Source organism: Antrostomus carolinensis, unplaced genomic scaffold, assembly GCF_000700745.2.
Source record: "Antrostomus carolinensis isolate BGI_N321 unplaced genomic scaffold, ASM70074v2 scaffold1571, whole genome shotgun sequence".
NCBI classification, from domain to species: domain Eukaryota; kingdom Metazoa; phylum Chordata; class Aves; order Caprimulgiformes; family Caprimulgidae; genus Antrostomus; species Antrostomus carolinensis.
The window spans coordinates 147878-165688 of record NW_010294630.1 but is presented as its reverse complement, the minus strand read 5'-3'; the positions used below and the strand labels follow the sequence as shown (position 1 = coordinate 165688).

Sequence of the window (17811 nt, the reverse complement as noted above, 5' to 3'; positions counted from 1 at the left end):
AGAGAGAGAGAGAGGCAAATGTACACAGCAATAACAAACCCTCACTACAGATAAAAGCCCACAATGAACAGGAGCAAGGTAATGACTGACAATTCCGTGCATTTTGCAGTGCCTCTTTGTTTGGATTAGTCATAAACAGCATCAATAATCTCATTGGAGAGGAGTCACTATTTCAGTGTGCTCTTCCTGCTCATTCAGAGGTGGGGACATTGTGCCTCGCTGCTATTGATTGAGCCATGCAGTATTGGCGCTGCTCCTCAGCTGTTAAGTACAGCTTATCAGATTCCTGACAGCCGGGTTCATAGTTGAGGAGAAAGGTTAGGAGCTGTCATCTCTAGTGAGCATGAGAACATGGAAAACTTGAGCCACAGTTTGTTTTACCAGGGCTGTAAGCAAAAGCTAACTATCTTTACAGAGGAACAGAAGGGAATGATGGATAGAGACTCAGTTAATTCAGATTTTTTTTTTCTTCTTTGGGATTTATATGTTATTTATATTCAATACTTTTCATCCAAAGGCAGGAACTATAGCAAAGGTATGAAATGTAAGGTAGCTTCCTATCTAGGGTAAAACAGTTAAGATTTCATTAGTTTTGTTTTTCCTGTCATCTCATTTTTAGTTGTTCTATTTCTTCTGCTCAGTCATCCTCTTGATTGATCTGTGTAACTGAATGAGTAATAACTGGGGAGATCATTTTCACAATGGAAAGACTGTGGTGAGAAACTGTATCGAGGAATTTGTTTAATCAGAACAAACAAATGAGGGCAAGAGCACACAGTCTCACACATCAGGACACAAGCCTTGTTAATGTGAGTTGGGCTTGACAGCTACTGCCAGGGCCCCTTAGCTGGAAAGCAGGTTGCTTCAGCTTCTCTTCTGAAAACATGTAATGTTTCAAAGCATCTAGAGGAATAACAGCACTTGCCACAGTTCAGAAAAGAGGATCTGGCAATACATGCGTAAGACTGAATAAAAACTCCTGTAGCCATGCTCCAAAAGGGAAAAAGAAAAACAAGCTGAAGCAGCATCAGGAGGCAGATTGGCCTGTGCTGCCGAGTCACTCCGAGGCAAGACAGAGCTAATCAGCCATCTCCCGCCGGTGTGCATGAACAGGCACCCACTGTGCTGGAAAAAGTGCTCTGCTCCGACAGCACACAGCTCTGCAGCATCCACCACGGCGCTGCGAGCGGATGAAGGCAGAACGTCAAAATGCCCCTGGATACTGCCTTGGCCATTCCTGGCTAATGCACGAACAAGCCCATCTGTACCCCAGGATAAAAAGCAGCCAAGAAAAGAGAGGAACGTTATCAGAGAGGCACCCACCGGCTGGCGGAAGCTCATACTCTACTTCCAGCACTACCCTTTCGCCCACGTTTTTCAGCAGGCTTATGATCTCATCATGCCTCAGCTTGGTCAGGTTAATGCCATTCACCGACTTGATGTAATCCCCGACGTTCAGCTGGTCACTTCTGCGAATAAAGAAGGGAAAAAAAAACCAAAACAGCGGTAGCACAAAGCGTCTGCTATGCTCAGCTTGGATGTGCCTGACAAACCTTTGGTATCTGAGGACCTTCTGAACAAGCCACCAACGCTCAGCTATCTTAGCTGTCTGATTGCTTGTGCCTGCTATCAGAGGGAAGTGCTAAAACTGAAGCATCTATCTTTCCCTGTGGCAAGTGTTCAGATCTCTACACAAGCAACAATTGCAGTATGCGTGTTCACAGCCTCTCTTTTTGTTGCTCAATCCCCATTCGTGTAGAGTAATCAGTCAAAGAGAAGCATACCAAGAGCTGTCTGAAAAAAAATCCATCAGGAAAAAAGAAAACACCTTTCCTTTTGCCTGTTTTCTGCAAAATTGTTCAATTACTCCTTCCCTTTCTTTGCTTCTTGGAGCCTTTCTTCTCCCATTCCTTTTCTGAGCCAATAATGTTATTTAACACACTCAGTATTTAGGACAGATATAATATTAAAGCACTTAGCTTGATCAAGATGTATTGTACCATGCAGCCCTCCTGACAAGGCCGCCTAATTTCACAGAATCCAAATATCCCTACACAAAATTTCAGAGCATAATTGTACAGAGCATGAGAAATAACTCAAAATAGAAGACATTCTACTTACTGAAACAACAACTGTGCATTCTGGCGCACTTGAAAAAAGGGAGTTAGGTGCCAACTATGTTAATTATAACCATATTCATTCAGTAGCTAGAAGATCCAACTATTGCTTTCCAGTTCCATTTCCATTTCTCACCTTGCGGCCAGTCCTCCCGGCCTCAGATTGGAGACTCTTGGTTTTCCATCTTTGTCCGTGCCACCTGAAATGGTTAACCCAAGGGTGCTTCCTTCCTTCTTAATCAACTCCACAATGGTCACCCCTCTGAACTCCTCTGAAAGATCAGGAATAAAGGCAAACATCTCAGTGGAAGACACATTCCTCCCAATCCCAAGGACACCCTTTTCCTACAGGTGGTGGGAGAGCAGACCTGGGATGATTTATACAATTAGCTTCCATTGATTTCAAATGAAGTTGTGAAACAGAAGTGTGTCCTGGTGGACCCACAACAGTGGAGGGAAATCATTTGCATGCAGGTCTTTCAGGCAAGACCAAGCAGGACAAGGCAGAGGAGTGAGGGGTTAGTGAGAGGATTAAAACTTTGTGTTTCAAGGCAGTGGAAGGACTCTAAACCAGGGTGATGGGATCCAGGCAGTGGTCCAGGGACACTACTTCAGGAACTATGTTTGATATGGAGTGCGGTGGGTGTTAGGAGAGCTGCACGACAGTCACAGTTACCAGGTAGGAGAATGCTGTGGACCTGTAGTAGCTGCCTGGATGGACAGAATAGGGTGGGTCTTAAAATATTGTGATTAAAAAAAAAACATAACAAGACATCAATATAGTTGGGAGATAAAGAAAATAACCTGGAAAGGGGGTGGGATCCTGCCACAAGCAGAAGAAGGAGAGGGAGGCAAGACCTTCAATTCATTCACAGCAGTTTCCCCACCCATCTGCACCTGGTCTAAGTCAAACTTCCTCCATATTATCCATCTCATCTACAGCTAGAATTGAAGATGTGAGTCACTTTTAAAATATAACTGGTTCCATGTGCACTGCAAGCCATAATACATCTGGCAGGGTCAGGTTTAGGGGATGCACACCCCACACCTGCTGCACCAGTACCACTCCTCCATTTGCTGTGGGCAGCGTGCATTTCACCTTCCTTTAGTCCAAGACAACACTCTTGTTTGTCCAGCACCTATAAATAAGCCTGACCTGATGCCATTTTTGATCCCATAACAGCTCACGTCTTGGTTTTACAAAAACAGGATCCCTAAACTATTCCAGTTTCTGGATTTGACATGGAGAAGAGGAGTAAGCTAATGGGAGAGCCAGCACCAGCTCAAGGAAAAGTCCAAGACCTCTGTGGACTTTGCAAAAGGCAGCTCTGCATTAATCCACATGACAGCACTCACACTCTTTGCTCAGAGGAGGACTAGCCCTGGGACAAATCAGTTTACTTCCACACCTTGCAAGAGCCTCCTCTAAGAAGCTTTTGCAGAACTTGTCTACAACATGATCTATCCACCTCCACTGTCTTTGGGTACTGGCATCCTCCACAATTTTCCAGGAGGAAAACAGTTTCCCTCATACAGGATGCCTTTCTTGAGAGTGTGCAGGTGAAGGAGGTGATGGGCATTGGCATCACACAGCAAACAGCAGCCCCACAGCTGTGGACTAAACTCACACTGGCCCAGGAGTTCATTTGCACAGAAAACCCCATCAAGCTTAAATGAGGTGCTCTACTTGGAAAGGGAACATTGGAAATCTCTTGCATGCTATGATTTCCAGAGTAAGGCAGCGTCACTTAAATAACACATTGACACAGAAGATCCATGTTGGTGCAGGGTTTCCCCCCTCCATCCTCTTTCACTGGGAGAAAACATGGTGTCATTTGGCACTGTGGTTCCTCTTCACTAGCACTTTGCTCCTTGTGTAAGGGCACCATGACACCAGAAATTGCACTTCACTGAGTTCTGCTATGCACTACCTGTTTTGCAAAGCACTTCCAAGAATAATCTGTGCACTTGATTGATGTGAGTGGGGAACCTCTTTGCCATTTAGCACCAGTCTGGAAGGCGTCTAGGCACTGCTGGTCACCCATTTAACATGGCACTGGCAGCTTGTTGTAAACCATCAGGTCCATAATGCTTCTGCTCTTTAAACTCAGTTTTGATCCCTTGCCAACTACAGTAACTTAGTTTTCAATTTACCAACCCAGAATCCCAGGGGCTGCCAGAAACTTTGTGGGGGCTTCCTGCCGTGCTGGAAGGAACATCATCCGGCACTATCCTGCAAATTTCCTCTCAGCTACAGACATGACTGATCAACACAGATGGTGCCGCAAGGGGAGATTATGAGCTCTTCAATGGGGTTTAATTTTGATCCTTGATAAGTGTTTAAAATGAGAACTCCCACAGTGCAATTACCCATTGTTATGGGTTCAAGGAGAAATCATTGCTCTGAAAAAAAGGCAAGTCCCTGAGATCAATCTGTCAGGGTAAGCAATAAGGGATTTTGACCAATGCCTCCATAAATCTACTGCTGCTATCACAGACAGACAGAGATGTAAAAGTAAGCTGGTTAAGCATGATCAGGTTCTTCAAGACATAGGCTTTTAGCGACATATGAGAATAGTCTTGGATTTCTTCTACTGGCATATCTGCTTGGATTTTGCTGCTCAAAGCATCCCAGGGCACAAAGAGCACACTTGAATTTTGCCCTTCCCATTGAGATGTCTTGAGCTGGGGTTGTTGGACATTGGCTCTTGTGAGCAGGGACTCAGACTCTCTCCATCAGGGCTGTGGTACAGTGGCAATGTCTTGCAGAAGCCCCAGAGGATGCAGAATATCCCCTAGAAAAATTGCTGAATGATGAAGCAATAGCAAAAGGGTTCCATTTCCTCCCCATCACCTACAACATACTAAATCAAACCTCCGACTGGGTCATTAATGGTAAAAAGCCAAAATCAAGCCCTGGGCTTTATTAGGAAGAAGGGTTGTCCAAAGCAGCCCATCCAAACCTGCTGGCAAAGCTCAGCACCAATTGAGGAAAACGTACTACCATTTCTCCAGTCCCTCTTCAGCCCCCAGGGGTGTTTCTGCACAATAAGGTTTATCTCACACAAAAGTCTGCTGTGACTGACTAAATATCAAAACAAACTTAGTCACATGCGGGAAATATGAAGCTGCCAGACACTGCCAGTCTCCCTCCCCAACCAGCCTCCCTGCGCACCCAGCAAGCTCAGATGTGGCAGAGCTAATTCCTTGTCTCCTTTGCTGCTGTCTTCTCCTTTGTGGGTGTCAGCCCAGCACAGGAACCAGTCCTTTTCCAGCTCCCTGTACCACCATCAACAGCTCCACACCAGACTGTGATTGCACCAGTAACATACCATTCACTGAGACCAGTTACTACCATCCATTTCTGCCCTCCAGCAAAAACCTTGCTGATAGTTGCACCAAAATGGGTGTTTTCAAAGGTTTTACCCATTTTAGGGGTAGCCAGGTAAAGTGTAATGGATGCCCTGATGTTTTGGAGCAGAAGCTGTTCCCCTCCTTTACCTGGGATGCTTTGCCTCCTGGAGACCAGGGCTGCGTCCATCCCACCAGAGTCCTTGCTCCCCTTCGAGTAAGGGCCATCGTCTGTGAACAGAGCAAACACAGAGGCTGAAATTAGTACCAAAAGCAACAAACAACAGAACAAGAGCACTTTAAAAAGTTTGTCCTGGTGACACCAGAATTGGGATCACACCTGTATCGCAGACTGCAGGCAAAGAAAACCATTACCAGCTCTGGTTTTGCACTGTGTGGGCTACCTTGATTTTTAGAGAGGGAGGGAAAGAAACAAGAAGGCAATAACATTATCTGATTTATTCTTCTTGGAGCTAATCCATTAGGACAGAACAAAATTCCCTTACTCCTGTAATTATGTGGAACAGCTGAGGACAGAGAAAGCTGTGGCATTAGTCTCACAAGTTTTAAGCCTGTCATTATGCTTGTGAAGAAACTTACGGTCTTTGGAAATAGAGTTATACATCAGGACACTAACAGGGCACTAAATCACTATACTTGAATAAAATTGCCTATTCTTATAGATCCCATTATTTCAAAGTCACATTTTCCTGCTGCTGTTCCAGCCCCTATAAAATATAGAGAGCATGTTCAGCTAAGTGATTAAAAAAAAAAAAATTAAAAAAAAAAAAAAATACAGAGGAAAGAGAAAATAGTATTATGTACTATAAATGCACTGCCTCGCATAAGCTGAAGTTTAAATTTAAAGTATTTAAATATCTTTGTATTCTCCTGCTGGAAGACTCCTATATGGCATAGAGGTTATTTGCAGAGAAGGGAGCATGCTTCTGAAGATTTCGTTGTCATCCATCTAAAATGTCTATTTTTATAGCATTTCCTAAAAAGCTGATGCCTTTTCGATCAATAATTTTCAGTAACCAAGTAGTATCAAGTAACTTCCATTCTCAGTGACCACATTCCTGGATTGCCCCTCCCAATTTTTCAATAACTGTGAAGGTTTAGAAGTTGTACATGATATTATAAATATGGGTTATTGAAAACCTTACCCATTTACAGCTGTCTGTAGCCTTTAAGTAACTTACATTTAAGTAACAGAGAACTTTTTGTCTTGCTGCGTAAAAAGGGAATAATGACTTTTGTTCAGCTCCATTCTAGACAGTGGTCTGTACACAGAGAAATTAAAACCCAATATTAAATTTGCTGTCAGCCCACTTTCCCCACAAACAGAAAAATGATCGTGGAAATTGAATCATGTGGGTTACACTTAACCACTAGGAGGGGAATTTTGCTCAAGAGCTTGAATAATTTTTAAAAGTAAAATGAAGTTCCACTTCAAGTTATTTCCAAAAAAGGAAAAAAAAAAAATCTAGTGTTAATTCTTGTTGCCCCAGCTGAAGTGACTTCACAAGGTGACAAAATTCAGTGCAAAGTCTCAGCTGACTCAAGTCTGAACTTTCAAACATAAAAAGTTTCAGCTAAAAAATAAACACTATTTAGTTTTTCAGTCCAAATTTTGCAGCCCATAGAGGAAAAGCATAGATATCCAGATCTTGGACTCTTCTGCATCACTTTGAACACTTTTCCATCACTGCTAAACTGAAGATTTCTAATGAAGCAAGAACTAGCACTTGGCATTAGACCATCACCAAGCTATGCCAAGCCATTCCTGCCAAAACACATTGAACCTTGATACCCAAGCATCCAGGACCTCTGTGAAACAAGGGAGCACAGCTCTGCCTTTCAAAAAATTAAGGGGCAGAACAGATAGGATAAACTAGCACTGTCCTGATCATGGAGATCTTGCAGTGCTAGTCAATGCTGACAGTGAAAGCAGCAGCACTTGGTTAGAGAATTACAGCAAGCACCAAGGTGAGCCACTGATTTCAGATAGATGCTGGTACTGCCTGGCATCAACTCTAAGAGCAGAAGGCTTGAAAGTGAAATCTGCATTTTTAATAGCAATGGTTCTTTGGGTGGGTCAAGGTTAATCTGAGTTTAATGACTGCAGAAAGAAGTTTAATTTACTTGGGACAGTTCAGCTCCAGCATCCAATTTTTTTTAATTTTTTTTTTTAAAAAGCAAAGCCCCACACCAACTCTTCTTCAGTAGCTGTTTGATAGTGATAAAGATTCAGAGCTTTCAATCTCTGCCACTGTTGGCCATGTTAATCTTAATTTCTCTCTCTGGAAGGTTTTTCCTAATGTCCTGCCTTACCCTCTCTCTGTCACTCATACCTTGCAGAACTGCAGAGTCAGAAAACAGGGGATGGTTTAGGAGTATAAAACAAGGCGGCATTTCCCAGGGGAGCAGCAGGACAATGTTGATTTAACTACTGCCTGCCCACACCACTCAGCCCAGCAGCTACAACCTCCCTTTATTTCTTTCCCAAATGCAGCAGCATATTGGAAGAGAAACCCCAAAACAGCAGCTGAGGAAACCCAGCATGAGGTTGCTTTTCAGCACCAGAAGTAAGTCTGCAAAAGGCACCTGAAAAATACCCTGGGACATCTAGAGCTGGAGCCTCTCAATGCCATTGGAGCATCAGTGTGCCTTTGGTCACACAGGACACTGCAGATGGTGAGGACCACCCCAGCATGCCGATGCCTTCCACCTCAGAGCATGGCTGCTAGCTCTGACCCCAGGCAGCATGCTCAAGACAGCAATGTTCTGCTGCAAAGGGGATTCCTGCATTCCCGGAAAACCACGCGAGATGGTTTAAAGCCAACTCGATAATCTGCTGGCAAAGTAAAGCAGTCAACCATCTGCTTCACATAAACACACCACCCTGGACCATACAGCCACCAGCGCCTTTCTGTGCTTCCCATCCCCATTGTGACCCCAATCAATATTGATATGAAACCCCAGTCTGGTAACAGTTACCCTTCCGACCCCAACAGCTGCTAGCAAATGTGCCTTGGCTTCCATTTCAGGAAGCAACCAGGTTGCCCATGCATTAACAACAGCTTCCACCACCCAACAAGTGGCCAAGAGCAGCGACCTGAGCTACAGCCAGTGCCGGCAATTAGGAACACACCCCCTGCACAGTCCTGCGCTGCTTCACTGACAGCCGTCTCAGCCAGCAAATAATTAGCACCGTGGCTCCCCTTCTTCTCTTGCTTCTCCCTTCCAAACTCAGTTGATTATGCAAAAAATGTTTGGTTTTTTCGCTCATTATCTGGCTAAAATGTTTGAACAGGAAAGGAAACTGCCACACGCCGCCTGCCGAAGTGTGAATTGGCATTTGCGTGCATTAGCATCCCTGCCGCGTGGCTCTTTGTTCATTTTCAGCCAATTTCCTGCTCTGCCACTCAAGCTGGCATTAATGGAGGCACTTCTTTCTGAGCTTTTTTTTCCTTTTCTCTGTGTATGTGTGTGGGGGGGGGGTACTTTGTTTTTTTAAAAAATAAATTCCTTATCTTTATGCTCTTAAGTCATTTCTCCTGCCTAGCACAGCAAGGTTGGTAACTAGCCTGATTGCTCAGTCGGCTCAAATCACAGCACCAGCCCAAGCACTGAAAATTCATGAATCTTTAAAATTGGGAAAATAGCTCATTTTTTTTAAGCTTGCACACGTTCTTTTTGCAAGCAATCAGTGCTGGAGCCATTAGAGGTGTATTTTTCAAGCTTTTTCTCTTGTACCAAGAGGGCCAAAAAATTTCCAAAGAAAAAAACTGTGTAATTGGTGATTTTCAAGCAGCAGTGTTAATGCTGGCTCTAGATTTTTCAGAAAATCTCACCAAGTACATAATACCCTCAATAAAACTGAGAGCGCAACACTTCCATATATTGATCCCATGGGAATCTGTGAAAATACAGAAAAGTTCCTGTAAGTTCTTTGACAATAGTTTTTGCCATTTCAATGTCTCACTAACATCAGGGAGAGAAGAGTTCCCAAGTCCTTACCCTCCACACGTGGCCCTGAACTCTCCTCTCCTGCAGCAAGCGTCTTACAGTAGCATACATCTCATACAGTGACAAAAAAAAGCTAATCCTATCTCATTCCCTCAAAAACAAACTGGACAGATGAAAGAGTAGGAAAAATACCTCCTTGCTTCAGCTGAAGTATCAGGAGCAGGAAGGAGGGAAGGTCAAGGCAAACTCAGTATCCCACCCTGCTGCCAGACCGTTAATGGCAGCTCTCAGCAGGGCCCGTAGTCAATGGCACTTCAGTGGCCCTCGTACAACATGTCACCTCCAGCCATGGCACTGTAATATTTTATGTTGTCCCTGTTTAATTGAGATCGTACCAGTAGCTTCCAGGCAAGATAATCCAGGAGCTTAAGACCCTCACTGGAAGCACTGTCCCCTTGACAGGCAGCATAGAAAGTGGCACAGGTTTTCCCAGGGCGGATGAGGTGGAAGTAGAGGTGAGCAAAATACAGGGATTTTCCAGGAACTTGTACCCAAACAAAAGAAAATTGGCACATTGAGTCTTCCTCTGTCTCTTCCACAGGGGAAATCCCAGCTGGGATTCAGGGCAGGGCAGCAAGGAGCAGCTAATGCCCTGCAAATCCGCTCAGCCATGCAGCAACAGCCTGGCACAGGAACGCCGCGACTCCCAAAGATAGCCCAGATCAGACTGAGTCTAACTCCTGAGCAGAGCAGGCAGCTCAGCCTTGGTAGGAAACCATCTCTTTCCAGAAGAGTCCTGTTGTGCACAAGATAAAGCACAGAGTCAAGAGAGGGGAAGAAAGAAGAAAAAAGGAAAGAAAAGAAAGGTGAGGTCGCATTTGAACTGTTTCATTGCCTGCTCTTCCATTTCTCAGGATACTTTTTTTTTTTTTCCCATTCCCTGGCTTAGCATCTCACCACTGAATGTATTGCCTGGGAAACCAGGCTCCCCAACTGCGAGGTGCAGCCATTCCCTCCTCCTTCCCCAGATCATACTGGGAGGTACTGGAGAGGCACTGGCAGCAGCATGGAGAGCAAGGGCTGCCCAAAGATTAGTCTCTCAGAGATTAATCAGCTTGGGGTTATATAGCCAGAGCTCTGCTACTTGCTTCATCCTTCATGAAGCTTCATGCTTCATTCGGCAGCTCAGCTCCAGCAATGGCCACAGGGCCATAAAAATGCCCTGTCACCTGCTCTGCCACCGTTTTTCGCCACTTAATACGTTGGGGATTATCTAGTTCTAGCCCCTACTTTAAGGGAGAAGACAAGAAATGAGAGAGGAATAAGAGATGTTAATAATTGCAACCCAAACAGAAAGGGAATGAACCCAATTAACTGGGAGCATGGGGAGAAATGGATCTGCGTAATGTCCTCCTATTTGCCAGACCCACAGTCTGTCCTTCTGACAGCAGCCAACCCTGTTGTGCAGACCCCTCTGCATTTCTGCACTGGGTCTTGTTGGTTTTTTGGATTAAGAACTAGGGCACTGATAGAAAAGACAAGTTGCTCCATGAGCAGCAGAACTTGGTCTCCCAATTTCCCATGGCTGTGTCTGATGTGGATTCTTTTAGGTCTAATAGTAAGGTTGAATTTATCTCCCTACCCTTTCTTGCTGACTGAGGATACGAACAGGAGTCTCTCTTCTAACCAAGACACTTGTTTGCTCATTAACCATCTAGCAGTCAACTGGTTGATTTGCAGGGGTCAAATGCATGCAATTAAGTCAATCTTAACTCCTAGGAAATCCACAACTTCCTTAAATCAGGGATCCCTGGGCTCCCAGAACAGACTCATTTGTTGCCCAAGTCAGTGAACCCTCAGCAAGGTTGACTTTCTGCCTTTCTGAGACACCCCAGAAAGGGGGGGGAGGTTTTTTTCATTTAGAAGCGTTATTAGTCTATGTCATTAACAGAGATCACCTCTTAATGAAAATCAGCATTAGCTAAATAAGATTCGGTGACAATCAGGCTTGCTGTCTGCAAGTTGTTCAGATTGGATTGCTTGAAGATAGTTCCTGCAGAGAAAGTGCATTAATCTTGTGGGAAGACCAAGAGGTAAAACCTTCCATTTGTTTAATGGAAAAAAGACAGTTGGAGACAGTCATTTTGCCATAGGGTAACTGCACTCCTTGTTTAGAGCAATTAATACTGAAACAGCAGTAAGAACCAAAAGCTGCTCACACTAACCCAAGCCAGTATTTTTTGCTAGAATAAAAGCACGAGATTGGAAGCAGGAACCCAGATTACTAAAAGTGCACAATTTGATCCATTTTGAGAAGAGTTATTTCTGTAAGTCAGGGGAAGGATTTATCTGTAGTCAGGTAAAGAGCAGTCGGGGTACATGGGAGTGGGTCAGGCAGCTCATGATGATTCAAACTGCAGCTTCCTGGGAGCTAGTCTCCAAGGCCCAGGATTTTAAAGATATCCGAGTACCTAAAAGATGCAGATGTGTACTTCAAAAGCAGACTATAATAATCTATCAGCATCTTTAGGAACCTCATCACCTTTAAAAAGTTGTCATATTACTAGAAAGATAGCAGGGAAAAAAGAGGTACATCCATGCCCACCCATTCTGAAACTCCGATAGTTATTTAAATCCCAAGTTACACAGCCTCTGCTACAGCCTGGCCAGGGACTGTGCCATCATTAGAGGAGGACAGTAACGTAATCCTTCCCACCTCTGCCTAGGCTGGGCTCCATGTGGCATCACACCCTGTGGCATGTTATGCACTGGTAATGGGTTTGGGTTTGATTGCAAGGCTCTACACAACCAAACCTTGAGCACATGCTCCTAAGGGCAGTTTGAGTTATTTCAGCATTACCACAGCAGGTTGGAGATGGCTGTGTCAGCTCTGCACGAGAGCAGCACAGTGGTGGTCCCTCACCTCCTCATCTTCAAAGCACTTAGCCTTTAACACAAGAGGTAAGTAGATCTAAAGAGGCTAGGATAGGAAAATATAAAAGCCTATTTTGAACACTGTTACAAACAGATTGTATTATTTCCTAAAACTACTTAATTACAGAGTCCACCATGGCCCAAGAGCTCCTCCCATGTCTCCACTTTAGGCAAGAGTCTGTTTCCACTTCCCTCAAGCCTTTCTCATCAGCTTGAATTTTCTTCTGCTCAACTAAATGCAAAGTTCCTTAGGCCCTTGGAAAATGCATATGTGAGTTCATTAAGCTAAATACAGATGATCAGTTCTTTTCCCATCTCCAGAAGTGCATTGTTCCAGCTCTGTATCAGAAAAGTTAAATAAAATAAATAAATAAATAGAACCCAAATAATTGGATGAAAACATCCTCCAGTAATCTCCAGACTGCTTTTCCTAGAATACTACAGAAGTTGAACTAGAGTTCGTGATCCCTCCCTGCATAAAACTAGCCCAACCATACAGCAACAAATACACTAAATCCTTAGGCAAGACAGCCCATACTCCTGTAAAGTGCTTAAAAACAAGGAGAAAAATGACACTTTTGCTTTGGGATTCTGCAGCACAATTTCATTGTCATGACATTGTTTTGCTCACTGCATCAAAAAAACCCAAAACAAACAAACCAACCCAAACCACAAAACCAACCCAACCTTTAAAAGGCCCAGTCCAGTGTTTCTGGGTTTCTATTCTCCAGGATGCAGGGTAGGGCATTTAGAAGAACATGGGTGAAAAACCCAGAGCCCATCACAGATCTCATCTCCACCTCCACCAGCACAGGGCACCTGAACACAACTCTCTCATGGGAGCCACTCAGACCCAAGCAGGCCTTTGAAACACTTCTCCTTTGCACCAGGAAGATTTTAAAATAAAAGTTCCTCTTACCAGTGAGCTCAGACTGGGATGGACCAAGTTATTTTGGAGCAGCCCCTCCCTAATTTCATAAATACATATACCAACAAATTTGTGGTACAAATGCCTGTTGCAAAGAGCCTCATATTTTTCCCTTCACTGGCAACACACCCCCTCACAGCACATATTCATGAGTTACACAAAAGACAAATGAGGGCTCAGGAAATTTTTTTTTTCTTTTATTTCTCTTATTCTGAGAGCTCAGCTAAAGAGGATGGCCATGCCATACAATAACCGTGCCTACCAGAACAAAGTCCTTGCCCCAAAGATGATGACTGAACTTTCTAGCTAGCTGCTTCCAGTGGGGAAAAAAAAAACAAAAACCATCCCAAGAGAATTATCGACCTGCTGATAGTACCTGTGCTGGCCCTGCTGCAATGATGGTGCACTCCCCAGGCTGTGAATATGCTCCAACTGCATCTTCTTGTGCCATCAGAAGCTTTTGTGGCACCTCCTCCATCCATTTGCACAGTCGTTGCCCCTGGCATCTGAGCCAGGGAGAACCTGTCCAAACTTTGAGGTTATTCCAAGAGGAAGTTGTACTTCTTAATTTCCTCTCCCTGATACACACAGCATAAAATTCATCTCCCCACACCCTCCACATCTCCCTTTCTTTTCTTCTAAAGCCTGTATTCACTTATCTACCAACCCTCCTAAGGCATGTATAATTTCATAACCACCTGCTGCTTTATTCACAGGAAACAGATCTATAAAAGATACAGTACTCTATTGTTCAATAGAAAACTCTGTGCTTTGTTTTTCTATTTTTTTCTTTTTAATAAGAAACCCAAATTACTTTTAAAGGAACAATTTGTTTCAAGCAACCATTTTCAACCAGAAATTATGCAGATAGTTATTTGCATAGCAGTAGCCTTTATGAGACCAAGATATGAGTCAGAACATGCCCCTTATCGAGCAGGTTGGCTCACAAGGGATGTCAGAGCATATTTCTTCCTCCCTGCAAGCCCTCAGCAGATACATAACACTGATGGAAGAAGACTCCTGCTTTTCATGGAGAAGTGAATATAGTTTCAGCATTGAGTAAATGAGTAGGAAATCTAATACGTGTGTGTGTGTGCACACGCACAGAAAGCCCATTTAAATTGGCTCTGCAGAGAAGCCAGGCTTTGGAAAGATTTAACTCACGTCAACTTTCACAGGATATTAAATACCTCCCAAGGACTGATCCAAGTCCCATCTGATAAGAATGAAGCTGGACCCAGCTTGCAATGCCAAGATCTGGTACTCCTGATGCTTTCTTTAAATACATGCCGATCCATAAAAAAGCTTAAAAGGGGAAGAAATGAAAAAGACATGATTTAAGAATCTGCAGTCAACCTGCCATTACAGTCGTGTCTTTTATACACCAGGGACATTGCTACAATGCATTGTCTATCACTTGTTATTGCTTTGGAAACCAGTGCAGAGGAACTTTATTTATCTAATCGGCACATCTGAGGGAGTGTGCGATAGAGGACCTGGAAGCAGTTCTTAATTTCCACTCAAGCTGTACTGAGAGATAAAGGAAAAAATACTTGGAAAAGTGACTAGAATTTTTTATTAAACCCAACTCCATTTTTTTGATTGGTTTTCTGCAAAAATTAACATGCTGTCTGTACATCCATCCATCTGCTGTCGTTTTGCACCTCTGGAACTCTGAGGCCAATATCCATCAACCTGGGGGGTAGAGAGCAGCCTGAAAGAGGATTATAGTTCCGTAACTTTCATTAAAATTGTGTTTTGAGTAGAAAAGACCCAAATTATTGCTCTCAGCAAAGCAAAGAGCTGCTGTGCAAACCAGCTCTAGACCAGCTTAATCACTCATTCTCCTTTGCACAGCAGGGAGGAGAACAAGGGATATTGGGTGCAAAACTGCTGAAAATAAGGGGTCCTTTGCTCTTCTGCTCACAGAGGAGCTTGAGTTGTTCTTCTGAAGTAACCTGTGATTTCTTTTCTTTCTTTAATTTAAAAATATCAGGGACAGCTCCTTCTCCATTCTGGTGAGGATATGCTTTTGTGCATTAAGTTAGGCTTATTAAGAGCTTCTTGAAGGATAGTATCGGCTGGCTCTTCAGCACAAAGAGCTTTTCCCAAACAAAACCCAAACATCTTCACTTTTATCCACTTCTTCCAAAGCATCCTCAAAAACATCCATACCAAAAAGGTCCCTTTTTGCTCAGTGAGCCTCTCCAGTTCACTTTTCTTAAGCACTCCCCAGCAAGGTTTGAATTTCTAGTGTTAAAGAAAAAAAATAAAAAGAGATAGGGAGACAGACTTCCCTTCCCACAATCCCTCTCCCCCAGCCAGGCATTTTCAGACAGCCTCATCAGTTTATATTCATGAAGGACCTGGTGGCAGGGGAAACTGAGTAGTTTCTTACCCCCTTGCAGGTCACATTTGCACACACAGGAGCACATACATTATGTGTGGTAATTTTGTGCATGAGGGGCAAGAATAGTGCAGAAACCAACTCAATGAGATTATTATTTCTCAATGGTTCTAGCGCCTGAAATGATGTTATTAAAGTTATATTTTCCAGTCAATCTAGCAATTTCTCTTATTAAGCAGTGTAGACTGTACTGGGGAGAGTCCAACAATAAGCCAGGAAGATGAAATATTGCTGATATACTGATTGTATTATCTGAAGAAACTGCCTTTCATGAGTAAAAATTAAAGAGGAATAAGATACATTTTCAGTCTGATCTTTCATGAAAGTTATCCGAGTGAGCAACTGTAATATGGTGAGAAATGACCGATACAGTCTAAAGCCATTCCCAGGGAAGAATGCCTCTCTAAATACAACTGGATTTATTAATCTATGCAGCAGGCAGCAGTAAATCCTAGCTGGCAAGGGAATACAATTCCCTCTATTAATTCCATGCAAGCTTCCAAACTTGTTCTTGAATATGGAGATGGATAAGAAACACAGCCTGCTGAATCCAAACCCTGGGGACTTTCCTCCTTTCAAGCAATAAATGCCATGCTAAGTGACTGTGGTGTGAAATCAAATAAAGGCAGCTCTATTGTGGCTTTTCAATCAAAAGAAATTAAATACTGCCAGTTTATTAGACTTTAGCACTCAAATCACCAGTGCCACCTAAACCTAGTGGCCACTAGTACCCGCTTGTTTAAAAACCCTGCAGTTAGTCAAAAAGCAAAACCAGTTTCAGATTGTTTCAGTGAAAACAATCACGACTGCTTTCACTGCACAGGGTTTGGCAACTAAGCTGCCTCCCAGCTGGAAAGGTTTGTCAAAAGGTACACGCAAGTAGGCAAAAGCTTTTATTTTTGACATAACAATAGTTACAGCCAAAAAAATTTATCAATGTCCATGTTACAAAATATTTTGTGTAGGTTTTTTTTTGTCTTACCTAACGCTGGGCTTCGACTCACAGAGGTCCAGGGAGGAGATGGGGAGACAGGACTCAGGAGGCATCAGCAGTCCCAAGAACTGAGCACCCTTGTGCACAGCCTGGGTGTGAATATGCAGCACAAATCAACAGCTTGGGGACAACAGAACAGGTAGAACTGTTCAGGACTTCCACATTTTAAAAGGGAGATCAATTCGCTGCAGTGATAGTGATCATAAATTCTTTGACCTATTTTGCCTTTTAGAAACTTTGCTTTTGAAATGGTACCTGTTGTCTTCCATCCTCCAAGATCTTTTATAAAAAAACTGTCAAATCAAGAGGCTGTTAACTTCCCAGGGAGGGAGCTTAAGAAGCACAAGGTAGTGCTGTACTGAAGAGAAGGGGAAAAGGCCATCAAAGCTGGTGCATGAGCATGGCAGGAGGGCACACAACTCTTCGATGGAGAGGTAGAGCACCAGAAGTGAGGAAGGAAAGCTGTAGAGATTCATCCTGTATGTGGGAACATGTGTGTGTCCTCCCTTTCCACCCCATAAGAAGACTTAATCTCCTGGATACTGTGTTACTGGATGTCTTGTTATGATAGATGGGCATCTTTCTAAAAAAATCATTCACACACCCTTAGACAGGAGATTTGGGGTATGATTCACAGTGACTGGGCTGAGCTCCTTGGCCTGTATTATGCAGAGGGTGAGACTGGATTGTGAATGGCTCATTTGGGATGAAATGTCAGTGAAAAAAAAAAGAAAAAAGTAAACATGCCATTTAGGCAGAAGTTGGCTGAAAACAAAAATCACAGTTCAGTGAAAAGGTCATTTTTGTCTGTAAGTCTTTTCTGTAATTCTGGTCAGCTCAAAGCTTGAGATGAAACAGGAGGATACACCAGTAGTTCTCCAACAGAGTAAAAAAGCAGTGAGTGCCCAGGTCCTCTGCACTACTTTTTTCTGCCAAAAGATGGTTGATTTCAAACAGGAAAACTGGAATACCCACTCTCCAACATACACACAGATCAGACATAATCAGATAGAGCATGAAATAAAAGTGGGGGTAAAAAAAACCTATCATTGGATATCCTTGGGTTTGTAAATTAGCGGGTAGAGACAACACTTTTCTTCTAGGCTTT

The 17811-nt window shown here is 43.4% G+C and overlaps 1 protein-coding gene across 1 annotated transcript in view; it reads right to left on the bottom strand.

Moving 5' to 3' along the window:
• The window catches only part of GRIP2 (glutamate receptor interacting protein 2), a 143767-nt gene that overhangs the window by 53131 nt on the left and 72825 nt on the right, over positions 1-17811 (bottom strand). Inside the window, exons 2-4 of the mRNA XM_029087394.1 lie at positions 5619-5699; positions 2254-2389; positions 1324-1469 (exon numbers count right to left, since the gene is read on the bottom strand). Coding sequence (XP_028943227.1) covers positions 1324-1469; positions 2254-2389; positions 5619-5699 — 363 coding nt within the window. The remainder of the gene's footprint in view (positions 1-1323; positions 1470-2253; positions 2390-5618; positions 5700-17811) is intronic.